Here is a 21,650-nt window from a genome sequence, read left to right on the forward strand (position 1 = left end):
TCAAAGAATAAATTGTGGTTACGTGCACCCACAATTTTTACTACTGGTATACAGTGCCATTGTCTGACTGGGAATTCAAAGAATATATTGGGAATACAAATACCCTCATTTCTTGCTACTGCCATATAGTGCCAGTGTCTGACTGGGAATTCAAAGAATATATTGGGGTTACGTGCACCCACAATTTTTACTACTGGTATACAGTGCCATTGTCTGACTGGGAATTCAAAGAATATATTGGGAATACAAATACCCTCATTTCTTGCTACTGCCATATAGTGCCAGTGTCTGACTGGGAATTCAAAGAATATATTGGGGTTACGTGCACCCACAATTTTTACTACTGGTATACAGTGCCATTGTCTGACTGGGAATTCAAAGAATATATTGGGAATACAAATACCCTCATTTCTTGCTACTGCCATATAGTGCCAGTGTCTGACTGGGAATTCAAAGAATATATTGGGGTTACGTGCACCCACAATTTTTACTACTGGTATACAGTGCCATTGTCTGACTGGGAATTCAAAGAATATATTGGGGTTATAAATACCCTCATTTCTTGCTACTGCCATATAGTGCCAGTTTCTGACTGGTAATTCAAAGAATATATTGTGGTTACGTGCACCCACAATTTTTACTACTGGTATACAGTGCCATTGTCTGACTGGGAATTCAAAGAGTATATTGGGAATACAAATACCCTCATTTCTTGCTACTGCCATATAGTGCCAGTGTCTGACTGGGAATTCAAAGAATATATTGGGGTTACGTGCACCCACAATTTTTACTACTGGTATACAGTGCCATTGTCTGACTGGGAATTCAAAAAATATATTGGGGTTATAAATACCCTCATTTCTTGCTACTGCCATATAGTGCCAGTTTCTGACTGGTAATTCAAAGAATATATTGGGGTTACGTGCACCCACAATTTTTACTACTGGTATACAGTGCCATTGTCTGACTGGGAATTCAAAGAATATATTGGGAATACAAATACCCTCATTTCTTGCTACTGCCATATAGTGCCAGTGTCTGACTGGGAATTCAAAGAATATATTGGGGTTACGTGCACCCACAATTTTTACTACTGGTATACAGTGCCATTGTCTGACTGGGAATTCAAAGAATATATTGGGAATACAAATACCCTCATTTCTTGCTACTGCCATATAGTGCCAGTGTCTGACTGGGAATTCAAAGAATATATTGGGGTTACGTGCACCCACAATTTTTACTACTGGTATACAGTGCCATTGTCTGACTGGGAATTCAAAGAATATATTGGGAATACAAATACCCTCATTTCTTGCTACTGCCATATAGTGCCAGTGTCTGACTGGGAATTCAAAGAATATATTGGGGTTACGTGCACCCACAATTTTTACTACTGGTATACAGTGCCATTGTCTGACTGGGAATTCAAAGAATATATTGGGAATACAAATACCCTCATTTCTTGCTACTGCCATATAGTGCCAGTGTCTGACTGGGAATTCAAAGAATATATTGGGGTTACGTGCACCCACAATTTTTACTACTGGTATACAGTGCCATTGTCTGACTGGGAATTCAAAGAATATATTGGGAATACAAATACCCTCATTTCTTGCTACTGCCATATAGTGCCAGTGTCTGACTGGGAATTCAAAGAATATATTGGGGTTACGTGCACCCACAATTTTTACTACTGGTATACAGTGCCATTGTCTGACTGGGAATTCAAAGAATATATTGGGGTTATAAATACCCTCATTTCTTGCTACTGCCATATAGTGCCAGTTTCTGACTGGTAATTCAAAGAATATATTGGGGTTACGTGCACCCACAATTTTTACTACTGGTATACAGTGCCATTGTCTGACTGGGAATTCAAAGAATATATTGGGAATACAAATACCCTCATTTCTTGCTACTGCCATATAGTGCCAGTTTCTGACTGGTAATTCAAAGAATATATTGGGGTTACGTGCACTCACAATTTTTACTACTGGTATACAGTGCCATTGTCTGACTGGGAATTCAAAGAATATATTGGGAATACAAATACCCTCATTTCTTGCTACTGCCATATAGTGCCAGTTTCTGACTGGTAATTCAAAGAATATATTGGGGTTACGTGCACCCACAATTTTTACTACTGGTATACAGTGCCATTGTCTGACTGGGAATTCAAAGAATATATTGGGGTTATAAATACCCTCATTTCTTGCTACTGCCATATAGTGCCAGTGTCTGACTGGTAATTCAAAGAATATATTGTGGTTACGTGCACCCACAATTTTTACTACTGGTATACAGTGCCATTGTCTGACTGGGAATTCAAAGAGTATATTGGGAATACAAATACCCTCATTTCTTGCTACTGCCATATAGTGCCAGTGTCTGACTGGGAATTCAAAGAATATATTGGGGTTACGTGCACCCACAATTTTTACTACTGGTATACAGTGCCATTGTCTGACTGGGAATTCAAAGAATATATTGGGGTTATAAATACCCTCATTTCTTGCTACTGCCATATAGTGCCAGTTTCTGACTGGTAATTCAAAGAATATATTGGGGTTACGTGCACCCACAATTTTTACTACTGGTATACAGTGCCATTGTCTGACTGGGAATTCAAAGAATATATTGGGAATACAAATACCCTCATTTCTTGCTACTGCCATATAGTGCCAGTGTCTGACTGGGAATTCAAAGAATATATTGGGGTTACGTGCACCCACAATTTTTACTACTGGTATACAGTGCCAATTTCTAACTAGGAATTCAAAATGCGCAAGGCTCCCGGAAAGGGACGTGGACGAGGCCGTGGGCGAGGTCGGGGGAATGGTTCTGGGGAGCAAGGTAGCAGTGAAGCCACAGGGCGTCCCGTGCCTACTCCTGTGGGGCAGCAAGCATTGCGCCACTCCACAGTGCCAGGGTTGCTTGCCACATTAACTAAACTGCAGGGTACAAACCTTAGTAGGCCCGAGAACCAGGAACAGGTCTTGCAATGGCTGTCAGAGAACGCTTACAGCACATTGTCCAGCAGCCAGTCAGACTCTGCCTCCTCTCCTCCTATTACCCAACAGTCTTGTCTTCCTTCCTCCCAAAATTCTGAAGCTTTACAGAACAATAACCCAAACTGTCCCTGCTCCCCAGAGCTGTTCTCCGCTCCTTTCATTGTCCCTCAACCTGCCTCTCCACGTCACGATTCCACGAACCTAACAGAGGAGCATCTGTGTCCAGATGCTCAAACACTAGAGTCTCCTCCATCTCCGTTCGATTTGGTGGTGGATGACCAGCAACCCACCCTCATCGACGATGATGTGACGCAGTTGCCGTCAGGGCATCCAGTTGACCGGCGCATTGTGCGGGAGGAGGAGATGAGACAGGAGTTGGAAGAGGAAGTGGTGGATGATGAGGACACTGACCCGACCTGGACAGGGGGGATGTCAAGCGGGGAAAGTAGTGTGGATGTTGAGGCAGGTGCAGCACCAAAAAGGGTAGCTAGAGGCAGAGGCAGAGGTCAGCAGCTTAGGCGAAGCCAGGCCACACCCGGAATCTCCCAAGATGTTCCAGTTCGTACCCAGCCCCGAAAAACTCCCACCTCGAGGGCACGTTTCTCGAAGGTGTGGAGTTTTTTCAAGGAATGCGCCGAGGACAGATATAGTGTTGTCTGCACAATTTGCCTCTCGAAATTGATTAGGGGCTCTGAGAAGAGCAACCTGTCCACCACTTCAATGCGCCGTCATTTGGAATCCAAGCACTGGAATCAGTGGCAGGCAGCAACGGCAGGACAAAGGCCGCCTGCCTTTCACGCCACTGCCACTGCCTCTGCCACTGCCTCTGCCTCTGCCACTGCCACTGCTGACTGTGCTGGCGATGCACTCCAGAGGACGAGCCAGGACACCACTTCATCTGCCTCCGCCACTTTGTTGACTTCTACCTCATCCTCCCCTGGTCCTGTCTTATCTCCTTCTCCTGCACCATCAAAGGCACCATCAGGCGTTTCTTTACAACAACCCACCATCTCTCAGACATTGGAGCGGCGGCAGAAATACACTGCTAACCACCCACACGCGCAAGCCTTGAACGCCAACATCGCTAAACTGCTGGCCCAGGAGATGTTGGCGTTCCGGCTTGTTGAAACTCCCGCCTTCCTGGACCTGATGGCAACTGCGGCACCTCGCTATGCCGTCCCTAGCCGTCACTACTTCTCCCGGTGTGCCGTCCCCGCCTTGCACCAGCACGTGTCACTCAACATCAGGCGGGCCCTTAGTTCCGCGCTTTGCACAAAGGTCCACTTGACCACCGACGCGTGGACAAGTGCATGCGGACAGGGACGCTACATTTCACTGACGGCACACTGGGTGAATGTAGTTGAGGCTGGGACTGCTTCCCAAACTGGCCCGGTGTACCTCGTCTCCCCGCCTAACATTCCTGGCAGGGACACGAGAAGAACACCCCCCTCCTCCTCCTCCTCTACCGCCTCCTCCTCCGCCACCGCCTCCTCCTCCGCCACCGCCTCCTCCTCCGCTGTTAGATTGACCCCAGCTACGAGTTGGAAACGTTGCAGCACTGGCGTTGGTAGACGTCAGCAGGCTGTGCTGAAGCTGATCAGCTTGGGGGACAGACAGCACACTGCCTCCGAGGTGAGGGATGCCCTCTTCGATGAGACGGCAATATGGTTTGAGCCGCTGCACCTGGGCCCAGGCATGGTCGTTTGTGATAACGGCCGGAACCTGGTAGCAGCTCTGGAGCTTGCCGGACTCCAACATGTTCCATGCCTGGCCCACGTCTTCAACCTAGTGGTGCAACGTTTCCTAAAGAGCTACCCCAATGTTCCAGAGCTACTGGTGAAAGTGCGGCGCATGTGCGCCCACTTTCGCAAGTCGACAGTAGCCGCTGCTAGCTTAAAATCTCTCCAGCAACGCCTGCATGTGCCACAACACCGGCTTTTGTGCGACGTCCCCACACGCTGGAACTCAACGTTTCAGATGTTGAATAGAGTGGTTGAGCAGCAGAGACCTTTGATGGAATACCAGCTACAAAACCCTAGGGTGCCACAAAGTCAGCTGCCTCAGTTTCACATCCATGAGTGGCCATGGATGAGAGACCTTTGTGACATCCTACGGGTCTTTGAGGAGTCCACAAGGAGGGTGAGCTCTGAGGATGCGATGGTGAGCCTTACAATCCCGCTCTTGTGTGTTCTGAGAGAATCCCTGATTGACATCAGGGATAACTCAGATCACACAGAGGAGTTAGGGATAGCATCCGATCCATCACAGCTGGAGAGTAGGTCCACACATCTGTCCGCTTCACTGCGTTTAATGGAGGAGGAGGAGGAGGAGGAGGAAGAAGAGTTGTCCGATGATGTGATGGTGATACAGGAGGCTTCCGGGCAACTTCGAATCGTCCCATTGTTGCAGCGCGGATGGGTAGACATGGAGGATGAGCAGGAAATGGAGATTGAACTTTCCGGTGGGGCCAGAGGAGTCATGCCAACTAACACTGTGGCAGACATGGCTGAGTTCATGTTGGGGTGCTTTACAACCGACAAGCGTATTGTCAAAATCATGGAGGACAACCAGTACTGGATCTTTGCTATCCTTGACCCCCGGTATAAAAACAACATCTCGTCTTTTATTCCGGTAGAGGGGAGGGCCAATCGCATCAATGCTTGCCACAGGCAATTGGTGCAGAATATGATGGAGATGTTTCCAGCATGTGACGTTGGCGGCAGGGAGGGCAGTTCCTCCAGTAGGCAACCAAGTTCTCACCGGTCCACACAAACGAGGGGCACACTGTCTAAGGTCTGGGACACCTTGATGGCACCCCCTCGCCAAAGTGCCGCCACGGAGGGTCCTAGTGTCACCAGGCGTGAGAAGTATAGGCGCATGTTGCGGGAATACCTTTCCGACCACAGCCCTGTCCTCTCCGACCCCTCTGCGCCCTACACGTATTGGGTGTCGAAGTTGGACCTGTGGCTTGAACTTGCCCTATATGCCTTGGAGGTGCTGTCCTGTCCTGCCGCCAGCGTCCTATCTGAGAGGGTGTTCAGTGCAGCCGGTGGCATCATCACTGACAAGCGCACCCGTCTGTCAGCTGAGAGTGCCGACCGGCTCACTTTGATAAAAATGAACCACCACTGGATAGAGCCTTCATTTTTGTGCCCACCTGTGTAAAGCACCCCAACATGAAACTCCATGTCTGTACTCAACCTCTCCAATTCCTCCGCATCCTCATACTCATCCACCATAAGCGTTGCACAATTCTGCTAATACTAGGCTCCCTCCAACATGATTTCCCCCAACTCTGCTGGTTAGAGGCTCCCTCCACCCTGATTTCCACCAACTCTGCTGGTTAGAGGCTCCCTCCACCCTGCTTTCCCACAACTCTGCTGGTTAGAGGCTCCCTCCACCATGAATTTGCCCAAACTGGGCTGTTTAGAGGCTCCCTCCACCATGAATTGGTCCAAACTGGGTTTTTTAGAGGCTCCCTCCACCATGAATTGGTCCAAACTGGGCTGTTTAGAGGCTCCCTCCACCATGAATTTGCCCAAACTGGGCTGTTTAGCGGCTCCCTCCACCATTAATTGGTCCAAACTGGGCTGGTTAGAGGCTCCCTCCACCATGAATTTGCCCAAACTGGGCTGTTTAGAGGCTCCCTCCACCATGAATTTGCCCAAACTGGGCTGGTTAGAGGCTCCCTCCACCATGAATTGGTCCAAACTGGGTTTTTTAGAGGCTCCCTCCACCATGAATTTGCCCAAACTGGGCTGTTTAGAGGCTCCCTCCACCATGAATTGGTCCAAACTGGGCTGTTTAGAGGCTCCCTCCACCATTAATTGGTCCAAACTGGGCTGGTTAGAGGCTCCCTCCACCATGAATTTCCCAAAACTTGGCTGTTTAGAGGCTCCCTCCACCATTAATTGGTCCAAACTGGGCTGGTTAGAGGCTCCCTCCACCATGAATTTGCCCAAACTGGGCTGTTTAGAGGCTCCCTCCACCATGAATTGGTCCAAACTGGGTTTTTTAGAGGCTCCCTCCACCATGAATTGGTCCAAACTGGGCTGTTTAGAGGCTCCCTCCACCATGAATTTGCCCAAACTGGGGTTTTTAGAGGCTCCCTCCACCATGAATTTGCCCAAACTGGGCTGGTTAGAGGCTCCCTCCACCATGAATTGGTCCAAACTGGGGTTTTTAGAGGCTCCCTCCACCATGAATTGGTCCAAACTTGGCTGTTTAGAGGCTCCCTCCACCATGAATTGGTCCAAACTGGGGTGGTTAGAGGCTCCCTCCACCATTAATTGGTCCAAACTGGGCTGGTTAGAGGCTCCCTCCACCATTAATTGGTCCAAACTGGGCTGGTTAGAGGCTCCCTCCACCATGAATTGGTTCAAACTGGGGTTTTTAGAGGCTCCCTCCACCATGAATTGGTCCAAACTTGGCTGTTTAGAGGCTCCCTCCACCATTAATTGGTCCAAACTGGGCTGGTTAGAGGCTCCCTCCACCATGAATTGGTCCAAACTGGGTTTTTTAGAGGCTCCCTCCACCATGAATTGGTCCAAACTGGGGTTTTTAGAGGCTCCCTCCACCATGAATTGGTCCAAACTGGGCTGTTTAGCGGCTCCCTCCACCATTAATTGGTCCAAACTGGGCTGGTTAGAGGCTCCCTCCACCATGAATTTGCCCAAACTGGGCTGTTTAGAGGCTCCCTCCACCATGAATTTGCCCAAACTGGGCTGGTTAGAGGCTCCCTCCACCATGAATTGGTCCAAACTGGGGTTTTTAGAGGCTCCCTCCACCATGAATTGGTCCAAACTTGGCTGTTTAGAGGCTCCCTCCACCATTAATTGGTCCAAACTGGGCTGGTTAGAGGCTCCCTCCACCATGAATTGGTCCAAACTGGGTTTTTTAGAGGCTCCCTCCACCATGAATTTGCCCAAACTGGGCTGTTTAGAGGCTCCCTCCACCATGAATTGGTCCAAACTGGGCTGGTTAGAGGCTCCCTCCACCATGAATTTCCCAAAACTTGGCTGTTTAGAGGCTCCCTCCACCATTAATTGGTCCAAACTGGGCTGGTTAGAGGCTCCCTCCACCATGAATTTGCCCAAACTGGGCTGTTTAGAGGCTCCCTCCACCATGAATTTGCCCAAACTGGGCTGTTTAGAGGCTCCCTCCACCATGAATTGGTCCAAACTGGGTTTTTTAGAGGCTCCCTCCACCATGAATTGGTCCAAACTGGGCTGTTTAGAGGCTCCCTCCACCATGAATTTGCCCAAACTGGGCTGTTTAGCGGCTCCCTCCACCATTAATTGGTCCAAACTGGGCTGGTTAGAGGCTCCCTCCACCATGAATTTGCCCAAACTGGGCTGTTTAGAGGCTCCCTCCACCATGAATTTGCCCAAACTGGGCTGGTTAGAGGCTCCCTCCACCATGAATTGGTCCAAACTGGGGTTTTTAGAGGCTCCCTCCACCATGAATTGGTCCAAACTTGGCTGTTTAGAGGCTCCCTCCACCATGAATTGGTCCAAACTGGGGTGGTTAGAGGCTCCCTCCACCATTAATTGGTCCAAACTGGGCTGGTTAGAGGCTCCCTCCACCATTAATTGGTCCAAACTGGGCTGGTTAGAGGCTCCCTCCACCATTAATTGGTCCAAACTGGGCTGGTTAGAGGCTCCCTCCACCATTAATTGGTCCAAACTGGGCTGGTTAGAGGCTCCCTCCACCATGAATTTGCCCAAACTGGGCTGGTTAGAGGCTCCCTCCACCATGAATTGGTCCAAACTGGGGTTTTTAGAGGCTCCCTCCACCATGAATTTGCCCAAACTGGGGTGTTTAGAGGCTCCCTCCACCATGAATTTGCCCAAACTCTGCTGGTTAGAGGCTCAATCCACCCTGATTTTCAAAACAAATGTTGGTGCCAACCTCAACTTACTACAAGGGCCAAATTCACTGCTGGTGACAAGCTCTCCTCACTGCAAGTGCCAAATACACATGTTTCAAGGTGTTTTCCTACTGTCAGAGAGGTGGTATTGAGTGTGTAAAGTGTGTAGTTGTTAGGCTGTGATGTTGGGGTAATAGAGGGTCTTTGGTGTGTTAGATGCCCCCAGACATGCTTCCCCTGCTGTCCCAGTGTCATTCCAGAGGTGTTGGCATCATTTCCTGGGGTGTCATAGTGGACTTGGTGACCCTCCAGACACGGATTTGGGTTTCCCCCTTAACGAGTATCTGTTCCCCATAGACTATAATGGGGTTCGAAACCCGTTCGAACACACGAACATTGAGCGGCTGTTCGAATCGAATTTCGAACCTCGAACATTTTAGTGTTCGCTCATCTCTAATTTTTATACATTTCATCAGTAAGCAATGTGATAACATTTGGATCTAACATATATAATAATATCTACCGTGCCATGACGTTCCGGACATTGTTTGCATACAGAAAATAGTCTTTCTTCTCGTCTTCAGAGGGAACATAGACAGGCAGAAACTAAAGGGAAAGAAAAGCCAAGCTAATAAACAGGATCTTATTATATATTACTGCACATATAGTATCTGCGAGAACATCTAACATTATATTACACATCTTCATAGATAGTAGAAGCATTTCTTACCTCTACTTCTACATTGGTACAGACTTGGCACACAGTCATAAAAAGAAGTTTTGCCCTGTAAGATTTAAGTAGAAGAAAATATTAATAATAAGTGTAATAAGGTTTTTTTCTACCCTTTCTATTCCAGTTCAGTAGTAAAGTGCTTCTTTTAGTTTTCTATAAATCCCATACTTAAAGGGATTCTACCATGAAAACCTTTTTTTTGTGGATAAGACGTTGGAATAGCCTTTAGAAAGGCTATTCATCTCTTACCTTTAGACGTGGTCTCCACTGCGCCGTTCCTTAGAAATACTGTTTTTTACCGGCATGCAAATGAGTTCTCTTGCAGCGATAGGGGCGGGCCCCAGCGCTCAAACAGCGATGAGGGCGTCCCCACCGCTGCCAGAGAAGTGTCTCCAGCGCCGCCTCCTTCTTCGTTCGCAGTATCATCTTGAATGTCTTCTTCCGGCACAGGATCGTAACTTCTAGGTGTCGGGCCTTGAGCAGAGCAGACTGTGCAGGCGAACAGGCCACAGGAAAATAGCCACTAACAATACTGTGCAAGCAGCCATTTTCCCGTGGCTTGTACATCTGTACAGTTTGCTCTGCTCAAGGCCCGATGCCTAGAAGTTATGAGCCTGCGCCGGAAGACGAAATTGAAGATGACGCTGCGGACGAAGAAGGAGGCGCGCTGGAGACAATTCTCTGGCCGCGGCGGAGACGCCCCCCATCGTTGTTTGAGCACTGGAGCCCGCCCCCATCGCTGCAAGAGAACTCATTTGCATACCGGTAAAAAACGATATTTCTAAGGAACGGCGCAGCGGAGACCACGTCTAAAGTGAAGAGACAAATAGCCTTTCTAAAGGCTATTCCGACGTCTTATCCACAAAAAAAAGAGGTTTTAATGGTAGAATCCATTTAAGGTATAATAAGTATATTGTATTTCTGTACATTTTTCCCTTTTTAGTTTTACTGGTAACTGTGCTAACATTCGGTTCATGTTCTACATTCAGGGTGCATTCACACGATTTATTTTGGCTCGTAATCTGGCACGTAGACGCCGCAGGAGCTTTTGCGGGCCGTATACGCTCCCATTGATTTCAATGGGAGCGTGGATCGTATATGCGGCGCTATTTTGCGGCCGTGATTTTGAGTCTACGTGCCAGATTACGAGCCAAAATACATCGTGTGAATGCACCCTCAGGTTATGTATATATCACATGCTATGTAACATGGAGTGAACCGATTCTGCAAGGTGCGGAAACGCAGCTTCTTTTGTTGCAGATTATGCTGTAGATTTTTGAGCCAAAGCCATGACTGGCTACAAAAGAAATGAGAAATATATACGAAGAGCAATATTTCTACCTTCTGCTCAATCCACTCCAGGCTATGGCTCTAAAAAACTCTGTAAAATCTGCAACAAAAAAAGCTGTGTTTCCGCAACGCGGGGCTTTAGCCTTAAGCCACAACTATTTCCAGCAAGCCATACCATTTTCCCATTAAGTGATCTCAAGGCATAAAAATACATAATAGATATGATGTGTAGCATGTACCCCAGGCTTGCTACAAATGAAGCCAGAATTCTGCCGCATTTAACTTAGTAAATCTCCCCTTTATAGGTTTTAATCTAATTAATTAAACTAAATCTAATCATCATTGTGTCCCCTCCATTCTCAAGATCAGTGGGTGTCCCAGAGTAATAGTATACACTAGCAATACGCCATAAAGATGTGAAGAACCATTATATATATTGGTGATCTAGAGAGCCCTTGTAACAATCGCTGCCACCCAGGCATAGAAAGAAAGCTGTACAAGAGCCAAAACACCAGGGGTGTAGTGTGAAAGTATTTCTAACAGTGGCGTATAACATCATCACAATCCATACCATAACATCATCCCTAAACTATTCACACATGGCAACCTTTGGCAGTGTTTAATACACTGAGTAGCTTTGATACCTCCATAGCTTTGTTCTTATTTTTAGACTTTTTTTTTCATATTTTAAATAACTATTGAGACAATCCATGTAGTAACAGAGGTAAAAAGTAACACGGCAATACTGTACAAGAAGTAATGTGGCAGACGTGCAGCTATCTGCCATCCAGATAATAAAAAATATTAAGAAAGAGAATTGTATTGTTCTTTATCAGCAAGATTACATTATAGTAAATGCAGGGGTAAAATGAGGGGTTGGAGGTCGCTTTAAAGGGGTGCTAATTATTTACGCATTTGGAAAAAAAACAATGTTCTGTTTTTTAACTTTAACCAATAATTTTCCCTATGGGTGGTGTGGAAAAGAGCAACAGGAGAGAGTTCTATGAATGACTATTGATCATCAAATATCACGCTTGCTTGTAAACGCACTGAATATGAGAAAATAATAATAATAATTAGAGATGAGCGAGTAGTATTCGATCGAGTAGGTATTCGATCTAATACTACGGTATTCGAAATACTCGTACTTGATCGAGTACCACTCGCTGTTCGAATGTAAAAGTTCGATGCAGAACCAGCATTGATTGGCCGAATGCTATACAGTCGGCCAATCAACGCTGGTTCTTCTCCTACCTTTAGAAGTCTTCTCTGTGCAGCTTCCCCGCGGCGTCTTCCGGCTCTTCATTCACTCTGCCAGGCATCGGGCCTGGGCAGAGCCGACTACGCATGTCCGCTTGTAGTGCGAGCATGCGCAGTCGGCTCTGCCCAGGCCCGATGCCTGGCAGAGTGAATGAAGAGCCGGAAGACGCCGCGGGGACGCTGCAAGGAGAAGACTGCTCGGAGGATCCAGCCCGAACCTCACTCGTGGACTTGGTAAGTATAATTTGATTGAACGTTGCCTACCCCTGAAACGAGCATTTTCCCCCCCATAGACTATAATAGGGTTCGATATTCGATTCGAGTAGTCGAATATTGAGGGGCTACTCGAAACGAATATCGAACCTCGAACATTATACTGTTTGCTCATCTCTAATAATAATAATATTTATAGGGCCCTCCTATCATATGCTTAGAGAATACCAGGCAGAATTCTTCTCTTAAGCTGAGGCCCCACATTGCGGAAACACAGGTTTTTTTGTTGCAGATTTTGCTGTGGTTTTTTGAAGCAAAGCCAGGAGTGAATTGATCAGAAGGTAGAAGTATAAGAACTTCCTATATATTTCCCATTACTTTTGTAGCCATTCCTGGCTTTGACTTTAAAAAAATGCAGCAAAATCTGCAGCAAAAAAGCCTCGTTTATGCAATGTGGGGCCTCAGCCTTAAAATTTGGGATATTTTCACAGGTAACAAAGACTTACCTTTAATGTGTAAAGGCGGTAATACACTTTCAGTAAGTAAAACTTTGTATTTTGTGATGAAGAGTTATAAAGTTTTGTAATGTACTTTCTCTAGCAATTCGTTTTGGATTTCAAGATCTTTGCTTGCTGTAATGCAATAGGATCCTTTTATTGTTTACTGTGATAGACACAGATCATTACAGGACAATTATCAGAGTTGTGCCACGTACCCAGTACCCGTACTATCTGTGTACTCATCACATGACCAGAGCTGATTTTTTTGTCCCCACTACAGTTAACAGGTTCCTATTGAACAGCATCAGGCAGAAATCTAAAAAAACTATTTTAGAATTAAAATTATAATCCAGAAAAATACTATTGTGTATTGTGTATACCTTATTCATGTAGAAACAGTTTATATGCTGTTACCTTCTACAACTTGAAACTTACACAGTGTATCCCTGCCATGTCCACGTTACTGTATCCTATGGAAACAAAATTAGATTTTTCGACATTATTCAATACGTTATAATTTTCTAGAATTATAGATCATAATAGGTATAGCACCACAGCAAATTTCCCAACATCACAATGCCACAGGGTCAGTGGGGGGCCCATGTCAAATTTTCACCTTGGGGCACAACCATTTCTAGTTATGCCACTGATCTGTAGCTTTCACAGTAGCCACTAAGCCTAATAATAGGCAGCTACTTCCTGCTCTACAGGAGATTTCTATGCGGGAATCACGTCATTATCAGCACAATAACAGCCTCCTGACAAGTACCATCTATATATAGATAACATAGATAGCACCATTCACATCAGGTGAACAACACAACTTTTCTCTCTTTTAATGACCTCTGGACTGGTCATAGAGCATGTCTAGAAATTCTCCCATGAAACCCAATGAACATCTCTAGCAATATTATATCTATGATCCATGTGACTACTGTAAAGCATATCTCTAAATGTAAAGAGAAGCTTAAGCAAGATGGCAGTCTTGTGCAGAAAAAAGAAAAAAAAAACTACAATAAGAAATTAAAAGTAGACTACAAAAAATAATAATGTTTCACTTTCAAGTTTTAATAAGTAAAAAATATAATCAATACATTCCCTTTAAATTACATGTGTAAGTTTCCAATGCCTATACAATACACAATGCAATATGGGTCCTAAAAGGTTTTCCAGGTTGTTTTATTTGTGTCTAGCCCTGGACATATTGTACAAAGCTTTGCATACAGCTGCTGAATATAATATTAGTGCAGATTCCAGACTAAGATATTTTCTTAATATTTCTTTATACAGAATTTATCCTAATACTTATCTACAGTCCTATGAAAAAGTTTGGGCACCCCTATTAATCTTAATTAGAGATGAGCGAACAGTGTTCTATCGAACACATGTTCGATCGGATATCAGGGTGTTCGCCATGTTCGAATCGAATCGAACACCACGTGGTAAAGTGCGCCAAAATTCGATTCCCCTCCCACCTTCCCTGGCGCCTTTTTTGCACCAATAACAGCGCAGGGGAGGTGGGACAGGAACTACGACACCGGGGGCATTGAAAAAAATTGGAAAAAGTCATTGGCTGCAGAAATCAGGTGACCTCCATTTTAGACGAATAGTGGATTTCAAATCCGGGTCATATGAGAATGTGAACTTTGTGACTATGAGACAGGGATAGCTGTACAGGCAGGGATAGCTAGGGATAACCTTTATTTAGGGGGGAATGTTATTAAAAATAACTTTTTGGGGCTCTATCGGGTGTGTAATTGTGATTTTTGTGAGATAAACTTTTTCCCATAGGGATGCATTGGCCAGCGCTGATTGGCCGAATTCCGTACTCTGGCCAATCAGTGCTGGCCAATGCATTCTATTAGCTTGATGAAGCAGAGTGTGCACAAGGGTTCAAGCGCACCCTCGGCTCTGATGTAGCAGAGCCGAGGCTGCACAAGGGTTCAAGCGCACCCTCGGCTCTGATGTAGGAGAGCCGAGGGTGCACTTGAACCCTTGTGCACCCTCAGCTCTGCTACATCAGAGCCGAGGGTGCGCTTGAACCCTTGTGCACACTCTGCTTCATCAAGCTAATAGAATGCATTGGCCAGCGCTGATTGGCCAATGCATTCTATTAGCCCGATGAAGTAGAGCTGAATGTGTGTGCTAAGCACACACATTCAGCACTGCTTCATCACGCCAATACAATGCATTAGCCAGTGCTGATTGGCCAGAGTACGGAATTCGGCCAATCAGCGCTGGCTCTGCTGGAGGAGGCGGAGTCTAAGATCGCTCCACACCAGTCTCCATTCAGGTCCGACCTTAGACTCCGCCTCCTCCAGCAGAGCCAGCGCTGATTGGCCGAATTCCGTACTCTGGCCAATCAGCACTGGCTAATGCATTGTATTGGCGTGATGAAGCAGTGCTGAATGTGTGTGCTTAGCACACACATTCAGCTCTACTTCATCGGGCTAATAGAATGCATTGGCCAATCAGCGCTGGCCAATGCATTCTATTAGCGTGAACTGAGTTTGCACAGGGGTTCTAGTGCACCCTCGGCTCTGCTACATCAGATTGCTACATCTGATGTAGCAGTGCCGAGTGTGCATCAGATGTGTAGTTGAGCAAAACTGACTCAGCACTGCTAAGTCTGCATTCGCATAGGAATGCATTGGCCAGCCTTCGGCCAATCAGCGCTGGCTCTGCCGGAGGAGGCGGAGTCTAAGGTCGGACCTGAATGGAGACTGGTGTGGAGCGATCTTAGACTCCGCCTCCTCCAGCAGAGCCAGCGCTGATTGGTCGAGTTCCGTACTCTGGCCAATCAGCACTGGCCAATGCATTTCTATGGGGAAAAGTTAGCTTGCGAAAATCGCAAACTGACAGGGATTTCCATGAAATAAAGTGACTTTTATGCCCCCAGACATGCTTCCCCTGCTGTCCCAGTGTCATTCCAGGGTGTTGGTATCATTTCCTGGGGTGTCATAGTGGACTTGGTGACCCTCCAGACACGAATTTGGGTTTCCCCCTTAACGAGTTTATGTTCCCCATAGACTATAATGGGGTTCGAAACCCATTCGAACACTCGAACAGTGAGCGGCTGTTCGAATCGAATTTCGAACCTCGAACATTTTAGTGTTCGCTCATCTCTAATCTTAATCATTTTTAGTTCTAAATATTTTGGTGTTTGCAGCAGCCATTTCAGTCTGATATATCTAATAACTGATGGACACAGTAATATTTCAGGATTGAAATGAGGTTTATTGTAATAACAGAAAATGTGCAATATGCATTAAACCAAAATTTGACCGGTGCAAAAGTATGGGCACCTCAACAGAAAAGTGACATTAATATTTAGTAGATCCTCCTTTGGCAAAGATAACAGCCTCTAGTCGCTTCCTGTAGCTTTTAATCAGTTCCTGGATCCTGGATGAAGGTATTTTGGACCATTCCTCTTTACAAAACAATTCAAGTTCAGTTAAGTTTGATGGTCGCCGAGTATGGACAACCCGCTTCAAATCATCCCACAGATGTTCAATGATAATCAGGTTTGGGGACTGGGATGGCCATTCCAGAACATTGTAATTGTTCCTCTGCATTAATGCCTGAGTCAATTTGGAGCAGTGTTTTGGATCATTGTCTTGCTGAAATATCCATCCCCGGCGTAACTTCAACTTCGTCACTGATTCTTGAACATTATTCTCAAGAATCTGCTGATACTGAGTGGAATCCATGCGACCCTCAACTTTAACAAGATTCCCGGTGCCGGCATTGGCCACACAGCCACAAAGCATGATGGAACCTCCACCAAATTTTACAGTGGGTAGCAAGTGTTTTTCTTGGAATGCTGTTTTTTTGGACGCCATGCATAATGCCTTTTTGTATGACCAAACAACTCAATCTTTGTTTCATCAGTCCACAGGACCTTCTTCCAAAATGAAGCTGGCTTGTCCAAATGTGCTTTTGCATACCTCAGGCGACTCTGTTTGTGGCGTGCTTGCAGAAACGGCTTCTTTCTCATCACTCTCCCATATAGCTTCTCCTTGTGCAAAGTGCGCTGTATTGTTGACCGATGCACAGTGACACCATCTGCAGCAAGATGATGCTGCAGCTCTTTGGAGGTGGTCTGTGGATTGTCCTTGGCTGTTCTCACCATTCTTCTTCTCTGCCTTTCTGATATTTTTCTTGGCCTGCCACTTCTGGGCTTAACAAGAACTGTCCCTGTGGTCTTCCATTTCCTTACTATGTTCCTCACAGTGGAAACTGACAGGTTGAATCTCTGAGACAACTTTTTGTATCCTTCCCCTGAACAACTATGTTGAACAATCTTTGTTTTCAGATCATTTGAGAGCGGGCTGTCCATGCTCGGCGACCATCAAACTTAACTGAACTTGAATTGTTTTGTAAAGAGGAATGGTCCAAAATACCTTCATCCAGGATCCAGGAACTGATTAAAAGCTACAGGAAGCGACTAGAGGCTGTTATCTTTGCAAAAGGAGGATCTACTAAATATTAATGTCACTTTTCTGCTGAGGTGCCCATACTTTTGCACCGGGCAAATTTTCGTTTAATGCATGTTGCACATTTTCTGTTAGTACAATAAACCTCATTTCAATCCTGAAATATTACTGTGTCCATCAGTTATTAGATATATCAAACTGAAATGGCTGTTGCAAACACCAAAATATTTAGAACTAAAAATGATTAAGATTAATAGGGGTGCCCAAACTTTTTCATAGGACTGTATATAATAACATTTATATTTGGTTAAGAAATACAAATAACATGGCTCAGTTCAAGGATATCATCATAAATCAACATGGATTTTCAGTCAACGTCATTTACTTCTTACCAAAGTGTTGGGGTAACGCAGAATAATGGGCTGAACAGGAACTAGGGGAAGAAATGCACCTGAAAACACAAATGTATGGGAATAAGATGAAATCCAGAGAATGTCTTCTGTAACATTTCACGGCAGTAACATTGCCCTCTATATAGTAGTATTATGGATCCTTGTGAGAGATTATACATTGCTATAAGTTTATTGCACATGGATACACGCACATACTATAATTTATTGTGTCAGGCCTGGACATGATGTATGTATTAAGGCTTTAAGGGGTTGAGTAAATGATATATGATATATGTTTTAAGGCTTTGGGGGATGAGTAAATGTTATGAAATTAAGAAAAAGAATATTGTCCAGCTGTTACCTCCATGATGGCTGCTTATTTTTTCTTAGGGTTGAAACTCTGTATCAGCACATGGTCAATGTAGCCAATTACTGACCTCAATGGTTACATGTAGTACATATTAGCCTCACCCATAATGCCAGTGATTGGCTATGGCAGTCACATGTCTATAGGATCAGGGGATAGTCATACGCATTAGGGAGAGTGTGTATGGAGACTTACAAGTCATTCCTGCTCCACTAGGGAATCTGGGTAAAATATGCAAATCTATTCTCCAGGATGTAATTAGGAGAACAGTGCCTCTGTATGCTGCCCTCTAGGGGCAGCTCCCTTAACATCATACATGACAGTTAATAAGCCTACTGATATGATGTGGGATTTATTGCCAAACCAATATTACAGAGGAACTGTTCTCCTAATTACATCCTGGAGAATAGATTTGCATATTTTAACCAGAATCCCTAGCAGAGCAGGAATGACTTGTATGTCTCCGTACTGCCTATGTAGGCACACACTCTCCCTAATGTGTATGATTATCCCCTGACCCTGGTCTATAGTCTCTCACGCTGCCAAACCAGTATCCCTATGCTATGCTGACGAGGCCCAATAGGTCGAAACAGCGCTGTCCATAGCTGGGAATCTGTTCCTTTTGGAATAGAAATATTGGTTTGGCAATAAATCCCACATCATATCAGTAGGCTTATTAACTGAGTCATGTATGATGTTAAGGGAGCTGACCCTAGAGGGCGGCATACAGAGGCACTGTTCTCCTAATTACATCCTGGAGAATAGATTTGCATGTCTACAGAGTAATCCTTGCCATACACATAAGATGGATATCATCTTTCACCCATGTCACCTGATTTCCCCATCCACATGTACATTCAGCTTGGTTGAGCATTGCCTATACAGTATATTATGTAGTGCATATATATTGAATGGGAAAGGGGAGCAAGCTGCTGACAGTCACCTCTATGGCTTATATGCCCAAGAACAAAAGAATCAAGCTGTTGAATCCAAGTGTAAAAAACATATCTCTGCCAACATCTGCTGCCAGGGAACAGTGGAGAGGCCCCATGATGACTATCATCTGTGTTAAGGTTACCAGTTTGCATTTGCGCAGTCTAGCAGCACTTATTAGGGACTATGTGGAGCCATTTTCTTTTCACCCACTGAACTGCCCCCAACCTATTGTACATATGGTTAAGAAAAAAAAAACAACAAACTTCTTGAGCAACTTTATATTGTATATTAAGTGCAACAAATATTTGTGTGCTTTGGTTTTGTCCATCCATTTTGACATGCCTATTTTCCAAGTGTGATACTACAGTATTATTAGACGTCTCCCCACTTCTGCCCCCTCCCATCTCACAGCATACAGTCTAACATACAAACATCAGCTGCATATATTCTTTTACACTATTACTCTATAGAGCTCTCTGGGGAGAAAAGAGACATGGAGAAGTTTTCTGATCATTTACAGAAGGGGAAGGGAACTACAGGTTCAATGCATTTGTATAACTATCTTTTATGTAAAGTACTATAAAAGCAAAGAATATCAATAGCCTACCTGGTTTAAAGGAAATCAAACAGGAACGATTTGTACAAGTCCCTTCAGGAAAAATTAAAACCTATCAAGCAAGAGAGATTTTGGCAAATATACAAAAACGTGAATATAAATTGTAAGTTATATACAGCAAGTATAGTTTATGTTCTTAACAAGATAAAAGGGAAAATCTACCACACAGAGAAGCATGAAGAAGACATGTCTTGGCTTGAATGCAAAGATCTTAAAGAAAAAGAATCAATAGAACAAGAAACAGAAGCAGAGTGTGATGAGGAGACCCTCAGTTATGTATCTTTTTTTAAAATGTATTATTCCTTGTTCATATCAGTGCTACACATACCTTTAGGAATGTTGTGTCAAGCTGGGTTTACATTGGTGGTCAATTCGCTTCAGTGGATTTATGTGTATACCATGGGAGATTGGCCTTTGTGGCCAGCCAGTTTATTACCCCTGGGCAACAGATGTCCAGGGGGAGAGAGGGGCCTATTGACCCTAAGTCCACCCCAGACACACATATTTTCCAGCACCTAGAAGACATCCCTCTTTCCCAGGGTTCTGCAGTAGGGGAAAGTGGAGGGGGCCTATCTGGGGGGGAGGTGTGGGTAGTGCACTAGTCATATGCTAGTCTCTGCAAAGGAACTACACACAGGCCACCTACCTGGAGAAAATATCCCACCCCAAACACAGACAAGACTGAGCGCCCACAATCTAGAGATTGAAATGGAACGGCACAAGCAGACATACAAGCCACGGGAGAACAGACTGTGCCAACACTGCAACCAGGGGGCCATATAGGAAGGCCCACTTCTTGCTACACTGCACCAAATACTCAGCTGTGAGGGCCGTCTACTACCAAAGACTCTCTTCCCACATCCCAGACTTCAGATCTACAAACAAGAAGAGGAAACTCTACATCCTACTGGGAGAAGAGGAGTCCACCGTGGAGATCATTGCCCAATACGTGTCCAGCTGTCACGAAACAAGAGGAAGATGAAATCCCAAGGACCCCCCACTCACCATCCAAAGAACTTTAAGCTCCCCATCGCCCTTCTAGGGTCTACCCCATGCCCACCCATACCCCCAAACAAGAACCATGAGACCCCAAGGACACACAAACCCCCAACCCACACACCCCTTAGCCACCCCCAACCATTCTTTGCTTTGGCAACACCAAATGTTTTTCTTCGGCAATGCTAATAAAGCACATTTGTATTTGTATTTGGAAGACCTAGATTCTTGGTCACTAAGCAAAGAGGCAACAAGGAGAGTTCTGATTCTGGGAAGCATATGAGCACAGGCTCAGTTACTGACTGAAGACAGTACCCTGAGGCCTAGGAATGAAGTCCTAGAGAACTAGACCACAACTTTGTTTGGCATTATCCTTTTCTACTCTTTTATTCCGTTTTATTTTCTGTATTGTAATGTGTTTTGACCTGTATTTGCTTGCCGATCCTCTGATGTATACTCTATCTATGTTCGTGTTTAGTACCAACTCACTCGGGTTGATAAACATACAAAATTTATAAAGCTCGTTTCATATTATCCTATGAATCCAGGCACTCATGGGGCGTGAGTGGAAGGTAAGAAGGATGATCACAGATGTGCCAAGCGGCTTTGCCAGGAGATATTCTTCACACAGACTAAAGAATAGAACTTTAACTCAGTGGAACAACATTACTGTTTTTAGGTTAAGGCCCCCACATGCTGTCTCGCAGCAAAAAAGCGCTGAGGAAAAAAACGTGGCGGAAATGCGTCATAATTCTTCCAGCAGCGCTTTGGACAGAACGTTAACAAACGTTTCCTCTGTGAACTTTCTGGTTCAATTATACCTGTAGGGAACCTGCCAATGCTTCTGTAGGTATAATTGACATGCTGATATTTCCAAAATATCGAAGTGTGAAATCGCAATGTGCCCACTGCAGATATTTTATCGCAAAGTGAGAATGAGATTTGCTAGAATCCCTAGACTGAGGCCCCACATTACGGAAACTCAGCTTTTTTTGGTGCAGATTTTGCTGCATTTTTTTAGCCAACGTCTG

General features: G+C 45.1%; 1 protein-coding gene across 3 annotated transcripts in view; it reads right to left on the reverse strand.

Annotated features, from left to right (window-relative positions):
- LPCAT2 (lysophosphatidylcholine acyltransferase 2) overlaps positions 1 to 21,650 on the reverse strand; it is a 53,698-nt gene that overhangs the window by 22,631 nt on the left and 9,417 nt on the right. For all 3 annotated transcript variants that reach the window (XM_075281876.1, XM_075281877.1, XM_075281875.1), the window contains exons 7-11: positions 19,615 to 19,675; positions 17,705 to 17,763; positions 13,312 to 13,346; positions 9,611 to 9,665; positions 9,404 to 9,486 (exon numbers count right to left, since the gene is read on the reverse strand). In XM_075281876.1, coding sequence (XP_075137977.1) covers positions 9,404 to 9,486; positions 9,611 to 9,665; positions 13,312 to 13,346; positions 17,705 to 17,763; positions 19,615 to 19,675 — 293 coding nt within the window. The remainder of the gene's footprint in view (positions 1 to 9,403; positions 9,487 to 9,610; positions 9,666 to 13,311; positions 13,347 to 17,704; positions 17,764 to 19,614; positions 19,676 to 21,650) is intronic.

The sequence above is a fragment of the Leptodactylus fuscus genome, chromosome 7, assembly GCF_031893055.1.
Source record: "Leptodactylus fuscus isolate aLepFus1 chromosome 7, aLepFus1.hap2, whole genome shotgun sequence".
In the NCBI taxonomy this organism is placed as follows: domain Eukaryota; kingdom Metazoa; phylum Chordata; class Amphibia; order Anura; family Leptodactylidae; genus Leptodactylus; species Leptodactylus fuscus.